This window comes from Monodon monoceros, unplaced genomic scaffold, assembly GCF_005190385.1.
Source record: "Monodon monoceros isolate NGI ecotype Baffin Bay Population unplaced genomic scaffold, NGI_Narwhal_1 Super_Scaffold_21, whole genome shotgun sequence".
NCBI classification, from domain to species: domain Eukaryota; kingdom Metazoa; phylum Chordata; class Mammalia; order Artiodactyla; family Monodontidae; genus Monodon; species Monodon monoceros.
Genome location: NW_021703778.1, coordinates 82,200,379 through 82,221,731, shown reverse-complemented (window position 1 = coordinate 82,221,731; position 21,353 = coordinate 82,200,379). Strand labels below are relative to the sequence as shown.

General features: G+C 35.6%; 1 protein-coding gene across 2 annotated transcripts in view; it reads right to left on the bottom strand.

Moving 5' to 3' along the window:
• Nucleotides 1-6,939: 6,939 nt before the first annotated feature.
• The window catches only part of GABPB1 (GA binding protein transcription factor subunit beta 1), an 81,742-nt gene continuing 67,328 nt past the window's right edge, over nt 6,940-21,353 (bottom strand). The window contains exons 7-9 of one of the 2 annotated variants that reach the window (XM_029239768.1): nt 16,773-16,958; nt 13,415-13,530; nt 6,940-8,443 (exon numbers count right to left, since the gene is read on the bottom strand). In XM_029239768.1, the coding sequence (XP_029095601.1) occupies nt 8,291-8,443; nt 13,415-13,530; nt 16,773-16,958 (455 nt within the window). In that variant the 3' untranslated portion in view covers nt 6,940-8,290. The remainder of the gene's footprint in view (nt 8,444-13,414; nt 13,531-16,772; nt 16,959-21,353) is intronic. The other variant, XM_029239767.1, reaches the window with a different exon arrangement.

Here is a 21,353-nt window from a genome sequence, read left to right as displayed (position 1 = left end):
TGTAGGCTAGGGTTAGTCTACAAGAGGCTACATGATAGGAAGGAAAAGGAAGTCCAGCTTCCTCCAGGGAGCAACCAGCTGTACAAAGAGCAATCAGGCTTAGCTGCTCACTTAGGAAGGTAGCATAAGGATGGAGTTGACAAATACTGCCTTAGGAAAGCAGAAAATCACACCTTTTTGTCCAGAGGGAGAGGGTGGGTCTGGGATGATTGACAGTCCTTTATATACCTTCAATAGGTTCTATCTCTTCTACATATTTCTTCAAAATATACTTAGCAAATGTTTACTATGTACTGACCACTGTACCTTGCACTTTTAATACATATGATTAGATTCAATCTTCACAGCCTAGTGAAAGCCATCTTCTATCTCATTCTTGAGAAACTTAGTCTCAAGGAAATTGAAACAATTGGCTAAAATTACACAAAATAATAATTGAAGGGGTCAGGATTTGAACCCAGGATTATCTGATCCAATACCCATGTTCTTTACATCACACCAGGCTGCTTCTCTCAACTTTGGTATCTACAGACCTCTAGGATAAGGGGCTAGTGGAATTTTAATTTTTGGAGGCTCTGCTAAATGTTTCAGAACACTTTAGTACACATCATGTGCAATAATCCAAACACTCATTGTCCTTTCAAATATAATTTAAAACACACAACTATAAAATATCAAAAGAAAAACAGTGTAAGAATGCAAAAAAATTACATTAAGTAGTACATTATATCTTCTAAAAATGGTTTAAGTGTGAAAATTACATCTTTCCCTCACTAATTATCTGGAAAAGCATATATTATAAAAAGGAGACATTATTCAGCTAAAAGAGAAAAAGATTCAAGTTGTAAATTAAAATTCCATTCCACCTTTAATAGGCTCCTTGAGTATTAGACCAATATAACACTTGAAATTCTAACTCAGCCTGGTATTGAGAGTTGCACATAATACTCAGTAAACATGTACTAACTAAGACAATTAAAAAAATTTTTAAGTCAGACAGTGGGAGAAGATATTTACAATTCATGCAACCAGCAAAAGATTAGTTTCCAGAAAAATATTAAACTTCAACAAATCAATAAGAAAAACTACCCAATAAAAAACAGGCCATGAACTAGCAATTCACAGAAGAATAAATGCTAACGGACCAGAAACAACAGGGAAAAAATGTTCAGCCTCACTAATAATAGGGAATTGCAAATAATGAGAACAATTTCATATCAATGGAGGCTGGCAAAAACAGCGTGACAATATCATGTGTTGGTGAGATGTGGGGAAATGAGAATTCTCATCACTATTCAGAGCCACTCTAGAAAGCAATTTGACAATGTCTATCTAGTAAAATTGCCTACCCTCAATCTAACAATTCCATTTTCTGGGGAAACCTAGCGCATTCCTGCACATAAGAAGATAAACATACGAGGATGTTCATTACATCACTATTTATAATAGCCCAAAATAGGAAGTGACACATCTATAGACAGAACAAAGGATAAATACATATGGTATATTTATTTAATTTTATAAGTCAAAATGAATGATTAGATACTCAGATATGAATGTCTAAAATATTGATGAACTGAAAAAATCAATATGCAGAATGACATGTGTATAAAATGATAACTTTAACAAAATTTAAGAACCACAGAAAACTTACCCTATATTTATGAAATTTGGTATGCAGAAAAAGCATGAAAATGTAGACAGAACAATACATTTCAACGTCAGGATATTGGCTGTCTTTAGGAGAGAGGAATGAGATGAGAAAAAGGCAAAAAGGGACTTCAACTACATCTGTAACATTCAATTTCTTAACAGAAAAGATTTGAAGCAAAGAAGGTAATTTTAAGATTTATTAAATTTGTAGAACACTCCCTAACACCATACACAAAAATAAACTCAAAATGGATAAAAGACCTAAATGTAAGGCCCGACACTATAAAACTCTTAGAGAAAACATAGGCAGGACACTCTATGACATCAATCACAGCAAGATTCTTTTTGACCCACCTCCTAGAGAAATGGAAATAAAAATGAAAATAAACAAATGGGACCTAATGAAACTTAAAAGCTTTTGCACAGCAAAGGAAACCATAAACAAGACCAAAAGACAACCCTCAGAATGGGAGAAAATACTTGCAAATGAAGCAACTGAAAAGGATTAATCTCCAAAATTTACAAGCAGCTCATGCAGCTCAATATCAAAAAAACAAATAACCCAATCCAAAAACAGGCAGAAGACCTAAATAGACATTTCTCCAAAGAATATATACAGACCACCAACAAACACATGAAAGGATGCTCAACATCACTAATCATTAGAGAAATGCAAATCAAAACTACAATAAAGTATCACCTCACACCAGTCAGAATGGCCATCATCAAAAAATCTACCAACAATAAATGCTGGAGAGGGTGTGGAGAAAAGGGAACACTCTTGCACTGTTGGTGGGAATGTAAATTGATACTAAAAACCTAAAAATAGAACTACCATACGACCCAGCAATCCCACTACTGGGCATATACCCTGAGAAAACCATAATTCAAAAAGAGTCATGTACCACAATGTTCACTGCAGCTCTATCTACAACAGCCAGGACATGGAAGCAACCTAAGTGTCCATCGACAGATGAATGGATAAAGAAGATGTGGCACATATATACAATGAAATATTACTCAGCCATAAAAAGAAATGAAATTGAGTTGTTTGTAGTGAGGTGGATGGACCTAGGGTCTGTCATACAGAATGAAGTAAGTCAGAAAGAGAAAAACAAATACCGTATGCTAACACATATATAGGGAATCTAAAAAAAAAAAAAGGTCATGAAGAACCTAGGGGCAAGACGGGAATAAAGACGCAGACTTACTAGAGAATGGACTTGAGGATACGAGGAGGGGGAAGGGTAAGCTGGGACAAAGTGACAGAGTGGTAGTATATATATGGACATATATACACTACCAAATGTAAAATAGATAGCTAGTGGGAAGCAGCCGCATAGCACAGGGAGATCAGCTCGGTGCTTTGTGACCACCTAGACGGGTGGGATAGGGAGGGTGGGAGGGAGACATAAGACGGAGGGGATACGGGGATATGTGTATATGTATAGCTTCACTTTGTTATAAAGCAGAAACTAACAAACCATTGTACAGCAATTATACTCCAGTAAAGATGTTAAAAAATTTATTAAATTTGGGTGATAGGTACATGGATGTTTGTTAAATTATTCTCTATGCCCTTCTATATGTTTTGAAGTTTTCATTAAAACAACTGAGTATTAAACTGTATCTAACAAAAGTAGTAAACATTCTTAATATGCTTCAGTGTTTGATGCTGAGAGTCTATTACTCTTCGCAGAAATGTTTGGAAGTAGAGTCAGTTCTCTGGCAGACCGATAGTTTTTTATAAAAAGAGACTACAGATTCATTTAAGTGTAAGCTTTCTTAATGTATGTTATTTTTGTATAGCAAAACATGCAAATGCAATTTAAACTTTAAATAATTCTTGAGAGTTATAAGGATGGCAGGCAAAGGATAATTATGAAAAATAGTAATACAAAAAATGAATGCTTTACTGACTTTTATCTGGCATGCAAGAAAAATATTTTCAGGCTTCTCTCGGGGCACAGTGGTTGAGAATCTGCCTGTTAATGCAGGGGACACGGGTTCGAGCCCTGGTCTGGGAAGATCCCACATGCCGCGGATCAACTAGGCCCGTGAGCCACAACTACTGAGCCTGTGCGTCTGGAGCCTGTGCTCCACAACAAGAGAGGCCGCGATAGTGAGAGGCCCGTGCACCGCGATGAAGAGTGGCCCCCGCTTGCCACAACTAGAGAAAGCCCTCGCACAGAAATGAAGACCCAACACAGCCATAAATAAATAAATAAATAAAAAATCCAAGTATTTGAAGCCCTTTAAAAAAAAAATTTTCTTACAGAAAAACCAAGGAGACATTAAAATAATTCATAAAATTCAAAATTATAATCCATGTAATTAATCAGTAGTAAGACTGTAATTGCATATATTTATATATGTAGAAAACATTACGTATCAGCCATGCACATGAGATCTAAACTGTTCAAATGAAAATTTGAGTAAGCAATTAATAAAGTACAGTGGATAGAATCACAGAGATCAGGTCAAAATTTTTCCAGGAAGAAAACAGTAGTTTTGGGGGGAATTACAATACTTCTCTAAAAATGAAGAGCCCCAAGAACTATATCTAAATTATATTCACTACTTGATTATCATTAATGTGAAATATTTTTAAAGGATCTCAGGGTATCAAAATGATGTAAAAAACTCTAAGACTATATATTTGGAAAATACTTTTAATAAGTCACAAAAATAATGATAGCAAAATTTTGACTTGGAACCAGAAGCGTATTTTCCATCACAAATTACACAAAGTAATCTGAGAATGAATTCAAAGAGCTTACGTCAAACTGAGTCCATGTGCATTGAGATGTTCTCACCTAACATAGAGAAAGCAAATAGCAAACATCATTCAAAACTACAAGAGACTAGTTATCTATAATGAAATCCAAGTACAGTAAATATGACTTAATAAAATAACAAATATATTAGTTAGTTCATTCCTAAGTTGATCTGACATGATGGAAGGAGATATTTACTCAATAGAAGCTAGGTGAATAGAATTTTTATTTTTCTATTTGCTATATAAGCCTGAGTCCTAATGCCTTGGGAACCCATCCATATGGATATAAAGGTTCCTACAATTGTTTTGTGATTTTATCTGAAAAGGGTCTTCTTCTTGATACACTTTGTCGGTTCTCAAGATCTTCCAGGTATTAAGAAACAAAGAAACTTTATAGATTTCATCTGGAAGAAACTTTGTACAGAGTAAGACAAAAAAATTAGTCATATCAGCATAAAGTATCCATGAATATCTATCAACTCATCAGTTCCTGTTATGGGCAAGGGTTTCTTCTGATTTTCAATAAATAGTATCATAAATGACCATGTTGAAGAAACATACTGGCATAGATTTTCACTAGCAATATGTTTTGGATAAACATTTTGTACACAGACCTTTTTGTTAAAAACAAGTATAGTCCAAATTATATATTCACATTTATTTCCTTCTCTCTTTAGCTGTTATTTTGAACGTCACAGAAGAAAGCTCTCGAACTCCCAACCCTCCACCATCATAAACAAATAAAGCAATCCAGTGGTAGAGTAAAAGAAAAACTACCTGCTGTTGATATCAGGAAAGATTGACATAAAAAAATAACTTCTAGGGCTTCCCTGGTGGCGCAGCGGTTAGGAGTCCGCCTGCCGATGCAGGGGACACGAGTTCGTGCCCCAGTCTGGGAGGATCCCACGTGCCGCGGACTGACTGGGCCCGTGAGCCATGGCCGCTGAGCCTGCGCGTCCGGAGCCTGTGCTCCGCAACGGGAGAGGCCACAGCAGTGAGAGGCCCGCGTACCGCCAAAATAACAAAAACAAAAAAAAATAAATAAAATAAAAAATATAACTTCTAAAAGCCAGTAAAAATAAATGACAACACAAGCCCTTTGGGGAAGTAACTGAGACATAAATAAAGTAACAATAAATGAAAATTGAGAAGCACAGTCTCTGCAGATACCAGTTGTCAGATGAGGCTTTCTGAAATCATCACAGACCCAACCTAGAACTTGTAACCCCAAAGTTCTAGCGACTGTACACAGGGAAGTTTTAAAATCTTAAACGAGTAATTAGGCAATCAAGACATCTAGTGAACTCAGTGTCTAGAAAGTACATAACCAGTACTATTCCAGATGCACGGAACAGAAACTAATTCATTACAAGGAATTAATTCATTAGGCCCTAACATTTAGGGCATCAGGGCTTGATTCTCTCGCAGAACCCTGGTTGAGAAGGGCTGCTCAAGAAGGTGTTTGTTCATTTAAAATCAATATCTCATTCCCTTCATGAATATACAAACAGAAACATCCTCAACCCATACAAAAATATCCCCATGCATTTTTGTTTACCACACAAATATTGAAATAAAGGAAAGTGTGGACTGTTTTCTAAAAAAAATAAAATAAAGTGTTTGTTCACACATAAGTGGAAATAATTAGCCATCAATGTGGCAACCTGATGACCTTTAACTATGAATCCATCATTATGTACCGGAAACACATTACATTAAGTGTGGATTTCTGAAAACTTTATTATTTTATTCTGTCAGTTCTCTTAATCTTCTGCCCATAACACCATTGAGAATAAGTAGAATGCAAAGCTTTCCCAGCCCACCTCAAAACCGGCTAAAAAGAAAAAGCAAATGCTTTTTTTAGTTATAAGTTCTTGCTTAAGTTCTGATTTCATAGTACATTGAATCAGGTGTGGATGATTAAGGAATTACACAAGTCCAACACACAGACTCTGAAAAATGTGGACTTGCCCCCAAGACATTTCAATGTCTACCTGATACTATCATACACTTATTCCTCTTAAGTATCAATTATTTTCTCCCATCTATGGCAAATGTTATTATAGATCAAAATTCTTTCGTGCACCAGGTAAAGTTTCTAGCAGAGCAAAAGACTAGAAATCAAAGAAGGCATTAAATTCACTTTCAGAAGCTAGTTTCCAACACTTTCTCAAGGATCTTCAGGGCCAATCTGGTCTTGGAAGCAAAACTACACAGTGGGGTGAACACGCTGCCCCTGCTCTACTCTGACACTGCACACGTTAGGGTACCCTTCCTAACATAACAAATCCATAAATGCACTAACGTACTAAAAAACAGACACAGAAAAGCAACTTCACGCAACTGAAAATATGACTTGGCATTTGTAAAACCCAGTTTTAGATACTTTTAAGACACAGTGTGAAGAAGTTATAATATTTTCATACGTGGAATATGGCCGTAATACACAGAACAAACTTTTTAATGTGTGAATAAAATGTGGTCAAAATATAAGTCTACACTGAACATATGTGGAAAAGATATTTAATTGTAAAATAGAAAAGTAGGGCAGAGTACAGTTTTAAGGGTAATTGCTTCTTTATACAGTATAGGTAATCTAGAAGGGTCTTAGGGTTAAACATTTTCATAAAGCAATAAAACATTTTAAAATGAAACAAGAAAAAGAACTTGAAGTTATGTTTACAAAAAAGAAAGAACACTATGTCAGAGTTTAATGTCCATACATTGTGGAATTGAACAATATTGTGATGAGAGCCAGTCACAGCAAAGACATACAGCTTTCACAGGGAAAGTAAAAGTTATGTCAGACATATCTATAGCATCACCGTAGTACAAAAAGTTCCTGTTCTACCATACAAAAGCAATTTTTTTCCGTAAGAATAATTTCCTGGGGAGGAAATGAGTCCATGAAATATTTCAGAAACCCATATGCTTTGAGTTTTCTGAAAACATTATATTAAAATCCAGTGCCTTAAAGTGCTTTCATGTGGAAATCATGATGGAAGGCACAGAATTGTTTCACGTCCCCACTATGAAATTTTCAAAAAAGCATAGATGTTGCAGTTTGCAAATTCAAGGTATCTTGTAAGCTGCTCCTTCCAAGAACATTGTCATTCCAATAAAACCAGCTGCTAGCTTACTTAGTTTCAATGACCTATAGAATAAAAGGGTTTCTTTCTTTCCTAGTAACTTTTGTCATCTTTGTGGGAAAAATACCTATGCAAGTGATGTATTTTGAAATTATAAAACATGCAGAATATGTACAAACAGAAAGTTTTAAAAATATCTGCTTCATATACATGTAAATCTAATTGGGTATAGCTGAAATTGAACAAATATAAAAATTTGCTTTCTAAAAAATGTTTTCAGAGAATCTGAGACAACTTAAAGCTGTACAAGATTTCCTGGGAGAAATCTTCTCTTCATATAGAAGTTTATACCTACAGGAGTAATTCCAGCATCAGTCCACCACATAATTATTACACAACATTTGGTCTAATCAACAACGATCACCCTTAAAACTGTTCTGTTTCTGAGAATTAAGGTTTGTACTAAAATCAAAAAGAATTCACAAAAAACAGTGGCTTATTGTGTTTTGGGATCTCTTCAACAATCTTTATCAACGCATTTGGAACTGTAAAAAAAAAACTATTTACAGAATTCAGTTTTAAATACATTTCACAACTTCTAAAGTAAAGTTTTATGTTACAAGAATTCAGAGCTCATGGCTTAAGTCCAATTATCAAGCTGCAGTCTCTTTTATTATCCTGTCTTCCCATGACTGCACCTTACTGTGTACAGTTCAAGACTGTATTCTTTCTTGACCAAAAGTAAACTCAAACTATATGTTCATTTCAATTAAACAGCTTCTTTATTAGTCTGAAGACGAGTCATAGCTTCTAATTTCTGTCTGTAGGCCTCTGCTTCCTGTTCTTTCTTTAGAAGTTGCTGTCGATATTTTTGTGCTTCTCGATTAGCTTCATCCAGCTGTTTCTGAAGAGCTTCTCTCTCCTAATTTAAAAAAAAAGTTTTTTTTTCAATTGTTGCACAAATACAATAACACATACAAGCATGCATCTTTCAAATAAAAAAATCTGTAGTTGCTAGAAGTAGCCACGTATTGGTATTTCTGAGACATCTTGCCTTTTTCACCAATTCCCTTATAATTAAAGCCCTAATTTCGAGCTCCACACTACGAGATACAGATTAGTTTCTGACCTCAAGGAAATTATTTTCTAATTAGAAATAAGACTATCATAATGAACCCAAATTGGTTACCTGTACTTTTATACATACTACAAAAACTAGTGAAGAACTTTAACAGGGAAATATACCACCATACCTCTTCACATCTTTATCTGTGATGTTAAAAAGCTACTAATTATAAAAAACTTAATATTTATTGAGCACCCATTATATATATAAACAAGGTAATTTCCAATAACAAGTCTCTAAGACAGACATTATGCCCATTTTACAGATGAGGAAAATGATGCTCAGAGACAATGTAGCTTTCTCATGGTAACACAATAAGGAGTCAGGGTTATGAGGTTCTAATATTACTGCTTTTAAAACTATCTTTCCCGGGACTTCCGTGGTGGCACAGTGGTTAAGAATCCGCCTGCCAATGCAGAGGACACGGGTTCGAGCCCTGGTCCAGGAAGATCCCACATGCCGCGGAGCAACTAAGCCCGTGCACCACAACTACCGAGACTGCGCTCTAGAGCCCACGACCCACAACTACTGAGCCCTTGCGCCACAACTACTGAAGCCCGCGTGCCTAGAGCCTGCGCTCCACAACAAGAGAAGCCACCGCAATGGGACGCCCGCGCACCGCAACAAGTAGCCCCCACTCGCCGCAACTAGAGAAAGCAGCCAACGCAGCCATAAATAAATAAATTTTTATAAAAAAGTAAATAAATAAAACTATCTTTCCCTATGACAGCAAGCAAGATTCCTCATCTTTAAAATGAAGAGTGCTGGTCTAGATTAGTGTTTCCTAAATTATACCATTTTACAAACCAATAAAATACTAACTTCTCTACTGTGATTCATTTTATTATATGCTGTAAAATATATGTATCAAATTCCTGAACAAATTGAGAGGAAAAACACAACTCTGGTCCAATGTAAGTGGTATTCTTTCTCCTCTCCTCACTCTGTCCCTATACAGTTGCCTAAGGGAAAACACTTCAAAGATTCCTTTCCCATACCTCTAGTAAGCACATGGACAAAAACTCAACTTGCCCAGGTCCAAGTTCAACCTCATTACAGAAGCCCAGGCCTTCTGCTTGGAGTGGGGGCTGAGGGTAGGACTACTAATGGCAAAAAGAGGCCAGGTTCACACTGGACAAGACACTTAAAAGAGAGAACTGAAGGTAAAGGCGAGGGGTAAGAAGCTTGCTGGGAAAGAGGGCACTGTGGTCTCTTCCACTGCCTCCTAGACCCTTCTCCATTGTGAACACCGAAAGATTCCTTACCCTCCACTATTCACATGGTCCACAAGGAGGAACATGTATAATACTCCTGCCTTCCTGTGATCCCACTGCCTTCTCCACACTGAGAATGAAGCTAGATCTAACATTTATTTTTCCCATGAGTCCACCAAATGTAAGAGTGATTGATTATACAAGTAGTCTCCAAATCTTCCAATTACACAAAATGTACAAGTAGAAGAAATGCCTACGCCCTACCCGGCTATCCTTTTCTCCTTACTTCAGGCAAGATGCCAGCCTCACGTAAGCAACTGACACCAGTCCCTGGCAGCGAACTATGCAGGACTTTGGGCACCAGTGGAAGGGTGGGAGCTAGACCCCTACCTCTGGCAGGAGTACAGCCTGTGAGTACAGCCATCCATAAGTGTTTTATACTTTTACATGTACTAAGAAATAAGATCCTTTGGCAGCCAAAGTTTTGAATATGGATGAAAACTTGCCCTGATTTGGTTGGAAATATTAGAAAAGATTAACTCTAAGGCATCTTCTAGTATTACCTATTTATTCACACTTAGAAACAGCAAGAGATTCACAATTATTTCAGGAGATGAAAGCAGTAAGGAAGATACCTTACACTTCAACTCCAAGCCCAAGCAATATATTATGATTACATTAGGCAAGAGAATAATAGAACAAAGAAAGACTTCGAGTTTGCTTTTTAAATTCCAAACAAGATTCTTGAATTCTGCTTCAGCTATTAACAATTATCTTTTAATAGTTTTATATGTAATTTTCTAATATTCAAATTTATTTTACTTTAGCTATTATAAAGCAAAAAAAATCATTAAAGTGATTTATCTTCTACCATACCACAATATAAATTTTAGAAGATAATACTAATACAACTAACAGTTACTGAGCATTTACTATATGCTCACCACTGTACTAGTCCTTCACATGCATTCTCATTTAAACCTTACAACACTCTGATAATGTAGGTGCTATTATTTTCCCCTTTTTACTGATGGGGAAGCCAAGCCTTGAAAGGCTAAATAACTTGACCAATCACACTCAGAAGATTATCATTCAAACCTAAATCTGCTTCCAGACTCATATTCTTAACCATTAAATGTTTTTTTTAAAAAGAGAGAAACTAGGCAGGGTGTTTGAGCTGTCTCCTTGCCCATTGAGCTGTCCATTTTCTAACTGCCATGGGTCAAATATGATCCTGTTTTTATAAAGTTTTTCTGAAATACAGCCATACCCACTCATTTCCAAATTGCCCGTGGCTGCTTTCCTACCACAACTGCAGAACTGAGCAGCAAAACACACATTGTAGGATGTGTATAGTGTTTAGCAGCATCCCCAGCCTCTATCCACTAAATGTCAGTGGCATGTCCCTCATTGTGACAACCCGAAATGTATCCAGACATTGCCAAATGTCCCCTGGGGTCAAAATTGCTCCAGGTGAGAAGCACTGCTTTAAAGAAACTTTTTGGGTTAATGCCTAAGCAATCACTTAGAAAGGAATATAAAAGTATACCCCCAAGATAACTCTATTGGTCACCTCAGAAAATAAAATCAAAAGAACTCTTATGTACTATAAGGAAATGATTACCTGGTTTTAGAAAACATTGGAGGTCTCTCTTCATTCTGTATCCCCTGCCCACCTCTACCATCTCTTCTCACTGCATGCTTCAAAGTCTCTCTGTAATAGCTCTAACATCCTGCAACTTTGGCTTGAACATTTCCAGTGATGGAGAATAAGACTTCCATTACCAGAAAGCTCTAATTACTAAAATTAAGCTAAAACTAACTCGTGAAGTTCTTTATATCAAGCTAAAATTCCATCTCCCTGAAGTTCTATTCTCCTTGGTTCTAGTTAATTTATATACCTCAATTCATACTTTCTTGTTATTTGCGATTATTCTCCTTGGTCTCTGAAAGACTGTAAGAGTGGAATTAGGTTGATCTTTGATGAAAACAGAAATTCTCACTGGTTGTTAGGTAAATAAAGGTACAGCCTGCACATTCATTATTTTGAAAATGTTGAATTGACATAAATCTACTATACTTCAATGAAAAGAAATGTTGAATTGAGTCAGTTTATGTTCAATAAAAATTCAAGTAATTTAAAAATGTTTTATTAAATAGTTAAAGCAAAGTACATCACAAAATCTTTCTCACCTTATATGCCAGAAAACAAGATCAACTGATTTATCAGTAAAAGACATTAAAGATTTTAAAATAATAAGTATACTGATACCATTCAATGAAATAAATGGTTAGTTTATAAAAACTTCAGTGTACTGAATATCACTTTAAATTTTGAAGAAATGAAACAACTCACCCTCAATAATTAAAGTCACAAGTTTATCAAACATTCTGGTTAAACCATGAATCAAATTCTTCGTAACTCAATAATATGTCCTTTGAGATTGTGGCCAAAGATGTACCAGTCTTACATGTAAACGAATTTGGGCAAGGATATTTTCTAATTGTCCTCAGTCAGAATTATGTTGCCTTTAGATGGCATTTTTAAAAATCCTCTCTTTTCTATGATAACAAAGAATTCCTAAATATTCACCAACATTTATTATTCACACATATTAGATATTATGAATGTGTATATAATGAGTATGCTGACTTTTTCAACTCTCATAAAAACCCCAAAATACAGATATTGTTATCTTAAATTCCAATTTGGGAGAAAATAAACAGGAACTCAGAAAGGTAAGATAACTTACCTCAAAGCTAATAGGGAGGGGCAAAAGGTGGGATTCAAATCCAGCTCATGTAATTTCAAGTTCAATATTCTTTTCTTTACACTGCAGTTGCTCTTTCAAAGTTATTCAAGAATGATCTTATTTTCATTTGATATAAGTTAATATCAACTTTGGAAAACATAACTTTATTTACAGTCATGTGAGAAAAAAATCTGTGAGGTAATAACTATGGTTTGGTTACACTTACAAACTAGTTTACAATTACAAACTAGTTTGGCAGAGGGAAAAGAAGGTGAATCCTATCAACAGTTAGTCTAAATTTAATTTCCTTAAGGGACTTAATCGTGAAATAAACAGTTACCTATGGCTTTTTACAAAATAACTCAGCTGACAAACTTCAAATTCTTTAAGAGCATCTTCCAGCCCAAATAGGCACTCGCCTTTCACTTTTGAAAGAAAAAAAATTTTTTAGTCAATATATAGTGACATTCCCTTTAGTGACTTGGGAGAATGATGTATGTAAATTTAATAGAAAATAAAGGATGCAGTACAAGAACAAAAGACATTCCAATGTTACCATGATGACAGACTTTGTTACAAACAAATTCTTTACTCATTCATTCATTCATTCAATATTTATTTATTGAAGGCTTGCTATATGGATAAGGCCAAAAAATTAGACAAAAAAGTACTCATGCTATATCAAAACAATACTGTCAGTAATAAATATAAAAGACAAAAAAAAAAAAGAAAGAAAGAAAAGCAAATGGAATTTATTTTGGATGACTGCAGCAAAACACACCGGGTAAAAGACTCCTTACTTCTATTTCTGCAGACTCCACCCGGTTTTCAATTATTTCAATACATTGTCTCTTGGCTGGTGGTTCTTCACTTATAACAGTTTCTTCAGCAATGTCTGTTGCTGGTACTGTTAATACTAAAATGAAAAAATGTACACATTACTTCATTTACAGATAGGTTTAGAAGAATTAAAACTAGTCTTGAGATTGTTGATGCAACTCATCTAAAATAAATATATTCCAAAAACAATAATTTCAAAACACTGATTTGCTATTTATGAGAAATGTCCATATTTGTCTTCAACTTCTTGTCTATTTACTGAAAACTACTTATTGTTTAAGGTACCTACTTATTTTTTTTAATTTTATAGATAATACATTCATTGGCTCAAAGTCAAAATAATACTTAACAAGCATATTTTGAGAGGTCTGACTTCACCCTTGCTAAAACAGATACTTTTACTGGTTGCTTATACATTGTTCTTGTGTTCATTTATGTAAAACCAAACATGAATATACATTCTCCTTTTTCTCTCTCTTACACAAAAGGTAGCATACATACAAAACATACATTCAAACATACATAAGATAGATATATCGTTCTGTGTCTGCTTTTTTCACTCCATATATCTAGGGTATCTTTCACCAACACACAGAGAGCTTTCTTTCATTTAGCTGCATTATATTCCACTGTGAGGATACACCATTATGAACAATGTCTGTTTATAAACTTTGCTTGTTTTTCCACTGGGTTGTTAGACTGTCCCAATTTTTAGTATCTCTTTACATAAATGTAAATATACAGAGAGCGAGAGGCTGTCCTTGCTTTGCATACCAGTGCGGGAACATAAACATGACTGTGCAAGCTAAAACTATGCAAAACAATCTTAATCATCAATGGGAAAAATTACAACTGTCCTACAGCCTTTAAGGCTGTCAAAACATTAAAAACTCTCCTACTGTCATTTATAAATGTAAATAAATGAAAAAATAGTAAAACTATTATTTATTTAGTACAATGTAATTAAAAACATTAGAAATATTGAGAATTAAAGTATTTCTTTTAACTCATACCATATTACATTACACTTATAAATTTACTCAAGAAGAACTGAGAATTATATCTGTTTCACTGGACTATCTACATAGTCTATATATTCATTTTCCAGTTATAATTTTTAAATTATGAAAGCTTTAAAAGTTTATTTTAATATTCAGTAGAGTCCTCTCATTGCTCTTCTTTTCTAGTTATCCTTAGTCTTCTTCCCTCCTCCTCCATCAAAATAAACTTCAGAATCTGTTTGGCTAGTTCCAGAAAAAGACCTATTAGTCTTTGTTATGGCTTGAATTGTGTCCCCCGCAAAATTCAAATGTTGTAAGTCCTAACCCCCAGTACCTCAAAATGTATTTGGAGATAGGGCCTTTAAAAAGGTAAAATGAGATTTTGGTTTTATTTTTGGCTGCGTTGGGTCTTCGTTGCTGTGCACAGACTTTCTCTAGCTGTGGCGAGCGGGGGCAACTGTTTGTTGCAGTGCACAGGCTTCTCATTGTGGTGGCTTCTCTTGCTGCGGAGCATGGGCTCTAGGCACGCAGGCTTTGGTAGTTGTGGCTCGCGGGCTCTAGAGCACAGACTCGGTAGCTTTGGTGCACCGGCTTAGTTGCTCCGTGGCATGTGGGGTCTTCCCTGACCAGGGCTCGAACCCATGTCCCCTGCATTGGCAAGCATATTCTTAACCACTGCGCCACCAGAGAAGTCCAAAATGAAGTCATTTAAGTGGGTCCTAATCCAATATGACTGGTGTCCTTATAAGAGGTTAGGTCGCAGACAACACACACAGACTGAGGGCTGACTATATCAGGACACAGCAAGAAGGCAGCCATTTGCAAGCCAAGGAGAAAGGCCTCAGAAGAAACCAAACCTGCCAACACCTTGATCTTGGACTTCCACCTTCCAGCACTGTGAGAAGATAAACTTCTGTTAAGTCACCCAGTCTGTGGCAGTTTGTTATGGCAGCCCTAGCAAACTAATACAGTCTTTTTTTTTCCTATCACATTACATTTATCAATTAACTCAGGAAGAATTGAGAGCTTTATAATAGTGAGTCATCCTATCCAAAAACATGAGTTTCTTTCCATTTGTTCATCAATGAGATTAAACTGTGTGTATAATGTCAGGTTTTGGAAACAATGTTATATCTGCTTAAAACAAATACTTTGAAAGTTTCTTCTTTTCTATATAATTAGAATTACTTCTTTAAAGCTTTGTGAAAGTACCTGGGCTTGATCCAAATCTTGGACCACCAGCAGGAGATTTCTGCATAGCGGTGAGAAAAGCCTCCCAGGCTCCACAGGTCAAGGGTTTCCTCCTCCACTGCTATGGCAACAAAATCATTCCTCGAGACCTGGCCTCTCTGCAGGGCCATACCTCCACTATCACTCTAAACCAAACCTGGTTTAGGAGAACTTCTACCTCCAGCCCTTCCATTCCCTAATTCCTTCACAGGCCATGAAGAGGCTTGGTCTCTGCAATCCTAGTCGTTTTCTAAAAGGTTATGTGTGCACATACTTTTTTTGGTGGGGGGTGGGGGAGTACGGAGTACTGGGTACTGGGATGCTTGTTCAGATAGGAACTTTCTGCACCTTCTCTTTCTGCTTCCTCCAGCTTTCATGCTCTAGTCTATCTTAATCCTACTTGCAGCACTTCTTACTCAGATTGGGCCCTGTCTTACTGGAAGTGTATATTTATTGCTGATTTCTGAGCTCAACCCCTTTTCTTGATGCACGACTGGGGGTTTCCCTGAGGGTTCTACTGCCCTGGCTTAGATCTTAAGATGTTTTTGGCAAGCACTTAAAATATGGAATTTTGTGGTTTTCTCAGTCTTTTAGTTCACTAAACATGAAACTGGGGCTTATGTTTCATCTATCTTATTACTACTTTCTTATTACTCAAAAGGAAAAAATTGGGACAATTATCAACAAAGCTGCTAAAAGTTGTCACTATGTTCCTACCATAACTCCTAAGTCCAACTTCTTTTTAAGTAGCTTTTTTTCACATGGTGTTTTTAAAAGCCTGTATGATATCTGAATTGTATTAAATGGCCTAGGAAAGTATTGTCCAATACTGATTTTGAATTATTTATTTAAGCTCATTTTCCAACCAGAATACTTTGGGGCCAATTCCTCTTTGTACCTAGTATACACTCAGAGAAAGCAAGCTAATTTTAACAGTAGCCTAAGCAAATAAAACTAGGCAATTAAGTCTGCTGCAAAAGGTTACAAAAACAAAATTTAAGGCAAAAATAAATGCTTTGAAAAGCATGTCACAATTTCCTGAGGATTAAGAATAAATGCAAACTTTATGTAAATGCCTTCTACCAACCTTGTTGTCCATCTGGCATGGTCACAATGATGGGCTGACCTATTCCACTGGTTGGAATGGAGTGCAAATTTCCAAGCTGAATTCCATCTGTAACTATTGTGATGACTTGTTGACCCCCTGAACTAACTACTTGCTGAATTGCACCATCCACAGATTCTGCAGTAACTACTTCCTCCGTAGCCACTACTGGAAAAAAAAAATATATATGTAAAAATCAGTGAACATATATAAAAGTATGAACAGAAGTTTATTTTTGCTCTGCTACCTTTGCTGTCCTTACTTCTTTCTTACACAGAAAAGCTTTTACATGGTTTTTAAATTCAGTCTCCAGTGGTGTTGTAGATACCTATGTAAACAGTTGACTAGAAGTCCCACAATTTACAATAAGTGAGTTTCAACTATCTATGCGTGCACATGTTTAAATAAACTATCTTCATTTAGTTCTATGAGGTACGAAATTTAGAAGCTCTCCTAAGGTCACAGATATGACAAAGGTTATGCCAGCTTAATAAGATTCCACAATCCAAAAAAGAAGATATTGTATGTGGTTATACTCCATTCAAATTTACATATATGAGTTGATATACATTTCCTATCCAACAAAACATGGAAATTTGTATTCTTCAAGCAGAGAGAATAAACAGTATTCCCTTTTTGGATTGTGTGAGCAAGGGTTGCCTTTATAATAAGTGGCAAATAGATCTGGTACTGTAGGCTATGAAAAAATATATTAACATTTACATAAATAAAATTCAAAACTATGTTCTCAATGTTTTATGAAAGGTTCAGCAAGGATTCTGGCAGCTGAACACAGCACTCCAGGTCTTGCCTAGGTAAAGAAATTGCCAAAATCCTTTCCCACAAGCTATGCCCAACTACTGATCCCAAAAGACTATGCATAGCAGCTTTACTCATAATAGTCAAAAACTTGAAACAAATCAGATATCTGTCAAAAGTAGAATGAATAAACTGGTAGATTCATGCACTGGAATACTACACAGCAATTAAAGTGACTCCTGATGTGATGCAACAGGAGATTACAAAATATCCCTGTGTTCTTACTGGAAATGTTTGACCTGAATCTAATTATTAAGAAACAAATGAATCTAGAATGTGAGTGATCCTGCAGACAACTGGCTTAAACTCTACAAAGATTTCAGTGTCATAAAGAACAAGTGAGGCAGTAAGACTGTCTTAGATTGGGGGAGACTAAAGAGACATAATAATCGAATATAGTGTGTGAACTTTGATTGGATCCTGGGTGAAAACAAATAGTTATAAAGGACATTTTGGGGATAATTGAGGAAACTTGAATATGGACCATATGCTAGATAATATTACTAAATTAATATTGTTTTTAAGAAACATAATAGAACTGTGAATACATAGGAAGCTGTCCTTGTTCTTGGTAGACACATGCTGAAGAATTTAAGGATGAAGTGTCATGATGTCTTTAGCCTACTTTCAGATAATTTGGCAAAATAAAAGCATGTGTCTGTTTTTGTGTGTGAACATGCAGATGTGGCAAGATGTTAACAGGTGGTGAATACAGGTGCAAGGTATAAAGTTCATTCTCCAATTTTTCTATGGGTTTTTAAAACTATCAACATTAAAAAACGTTTTAATATAACTAATTCTGAAAAAAGAAATGACAAAAAAACTATTTCTAAATGATATGGTTTTTTGAAATGTGTTATTTGAGGCAACACTTTACCAAAAGTGTAATGAAATAAAATCATTCTCTCCTGAAGTCACGCTACCCTTCAGATACACAGTTACTCTGAAACACGCCAAGTTGCTACCAAATTCCAGCAGAATGTCATGGATATTAACGACCAAGGGATTTACTAAATACAGAGATGCTCTAATTAAACAAACTCCTTTTTTAATAAAAGGCAAGGTAAGTACTAGAACACTAGTTTTCAAGGATGAACTCATGGTAACAGGCCTGGCTGCAATCCTGTTACTGTGTTATTTGGGTAATCAAGGGTCACAATGCAAACCACAGATGATATTCAAAATGCAAAAACCTTTATGTTTTGAGTTCTCTCATTTTTGTTTGTCTTAAACCATAATTAGGCTTTATCACCAAGCACTTAAGAAAATTTCAGGAAGATAATTATTAAAATGAAATGTAGGGCATAAAACAGTAATGTATTCAATAGAACAACTACTGAGGTTTTCAAAGTCATTAACTATTGCTTTCATCTTGTAAAAAATATCCATATGAAAAACAAATGTTCACTATGGTTGAATGTTAACTATAAGCAGCAAATATTTTAAAAAACATAATCATATGTAAGAAATTTCTAAGACCACATATGATCAAGGCACAACTCAAGAACTTTCATCTTTGCACTATTTGCAATGACTGTCATTAAGATAAGAGAGTTCTTGCCTTTCATCTAAAAAGCTTTCTTTTTAAGTTGTTCTATGGTAAGGAATTTAAGAAAAAATTATAAGGAAACCAATTATGTAAGAAAACAAAGAACCCCCTCAGTAATCCTAAAAACAACCCAGCAGTGAAATGTTGAAACATGTAAGAATAAAACAGAAAGCCTAAAAACTTTAAAAAGAATGTTATTTAAAAAAATATACATAGACAGATATACCCAAATATAAAACCCCGGATAAAAAAATAACTAATAAATATTCATTGGTCTAATTTAAAAGTCAAGTTATAATATACAAAGAGAGCCTAGATAATCTACAGCATCTCTGAAAATGTTTGAGACCTCTTGTTCAACATGACTTTTGAATTTTAATGCCATAAAAGTCAACTAAGACAAGGAAAAAACTGTCTTTGAGATGTTACTAGAAGATTGAAAATTCTATATGCATATAAATATTTCAATAAAATAGAAACTAGGCTTACTGAAGAAACAAATAACATTTCAAAAGTAGGATTGCCTACAATAGAACCTGACATTTTTTTAAAAAGGCCAAAACAAAACAATATTATGAAGCCCAGTAGCATATACCTGAAAGCCAATTCACTTTTATTGATCTACTTTAGGAACAGAAAAAAAAAAAACAATATGCAAAGGGGACCTGACTCAAATTTCACTATTAGGAGAAAGGAGGGAAACAGCCACCAGATGCATTATATCTTTGGAAAAAACCACCTTATTAACAATTAGCTGAAGTTGCTCTAAAGACAAAAAGAAGGGTAGTCACAGATGTCCATTTAATGGGATTATATAGCTGGGCCGCAAGAAAGAATAAGGCTAAGCAATGCAAAATCAATGTAAGACTGTAGGTTAGAGCCATAAAATATTATTTTATGAGAGTTTCATAAGGACTAAACTACACTGCAGATGTAAGGCCTACATCCAACCAATTTTAACTTCTGATTCTACAACTAAATAACTCTCAAATCTATTCACTTCTTATTATCTCTTTGCCAAATCCTAATCCACGCTACCATTATTTCTTCCCCAGGTGACTGCATTAGACTCCTAACTAAACTCCCTTCCAGAGCCCACCAAAGTAATCATTTTAAAAGTCCTATATAATCTTACCTTCAATTACCGTGAGTTACTCTCCCACTTGCTGAGCTCAGCCACGCTGGTCTCTGAGTCCTCTGAAAGGACAAGCTTTCCTGCCTCAAAAGCTTCACATGTGTCGTCCTTCCTAAAATGTTCTTCCCCCAAGTTTTGCTCCACTAATTCCTACTTAGTCTTTAGTTTAAATGTCTCTTCCTCTAGAAAGACTCACCAACTTGGTCAAAATCCTGTATTCTTTATATATACCACGAATCACGAGTATTTATCTGAGTGAATAACTTTAATATCTCATTCTACTGAAAGACTACGTGTTCCACAAAGGTTGGGACTGTATATGATTGTTTACCAGAACATAAGAGATATTCAACAAAAATCTGTTCAATGAATGAATAAATATTTTTCTAATTGTAAATGAACAGCTATTTGTAAACCAATATATGGAAAATTTAGCTCAAGAACAGTTTTGAGTTATTCCTTTAACATAAGCATGATATATCCCTCCATGAATTTTTATTATTTGTACATTTAAATTTTGTTCTGAAGCAAGAAGTGAGAGTAAGGGTGACAGCTTCCTGGAATTTTGATTTTCCAAATAGGAAACACCTGTAACAGACTGGTGTGTAAGCTTTGGTAGAAAAATAGGACAACACGATTGCCTCTGTTTATTAATAGTGTACTACCAAGGGGTGGTTTTCTTATGAGGAAAAAGGCAGCTGCAATCCCCAAAAGAAAATATTTACTTTTTTGTATCTTCATTTTGGAGTACATTCCAAAATGGAATAACTTGAAATGAGTTCTTATCTATCTAAATCCTTAAATCCCATTCATTCTTTAGGGTACAACTCAACCTCACCCCACTCCCCTAGCCCCATGCCCCAACTCCAGCTAAAAGTAATCTCTGTCCTCTGAAGAACTATAGTGCCGACCGGCACTCACCAGCCCGAGAGGCTTGTCTGCTCACCCGCCTGGGCGGGCGGGGCTGCGAGCTGAGGCTCGGGCTTCAGTCAGAGCGCAGGGAGAGGACTGGGGTTGGCGGCTAGAACAGCCTGCAGGGGGTCAGTGCACCACGGCTAGC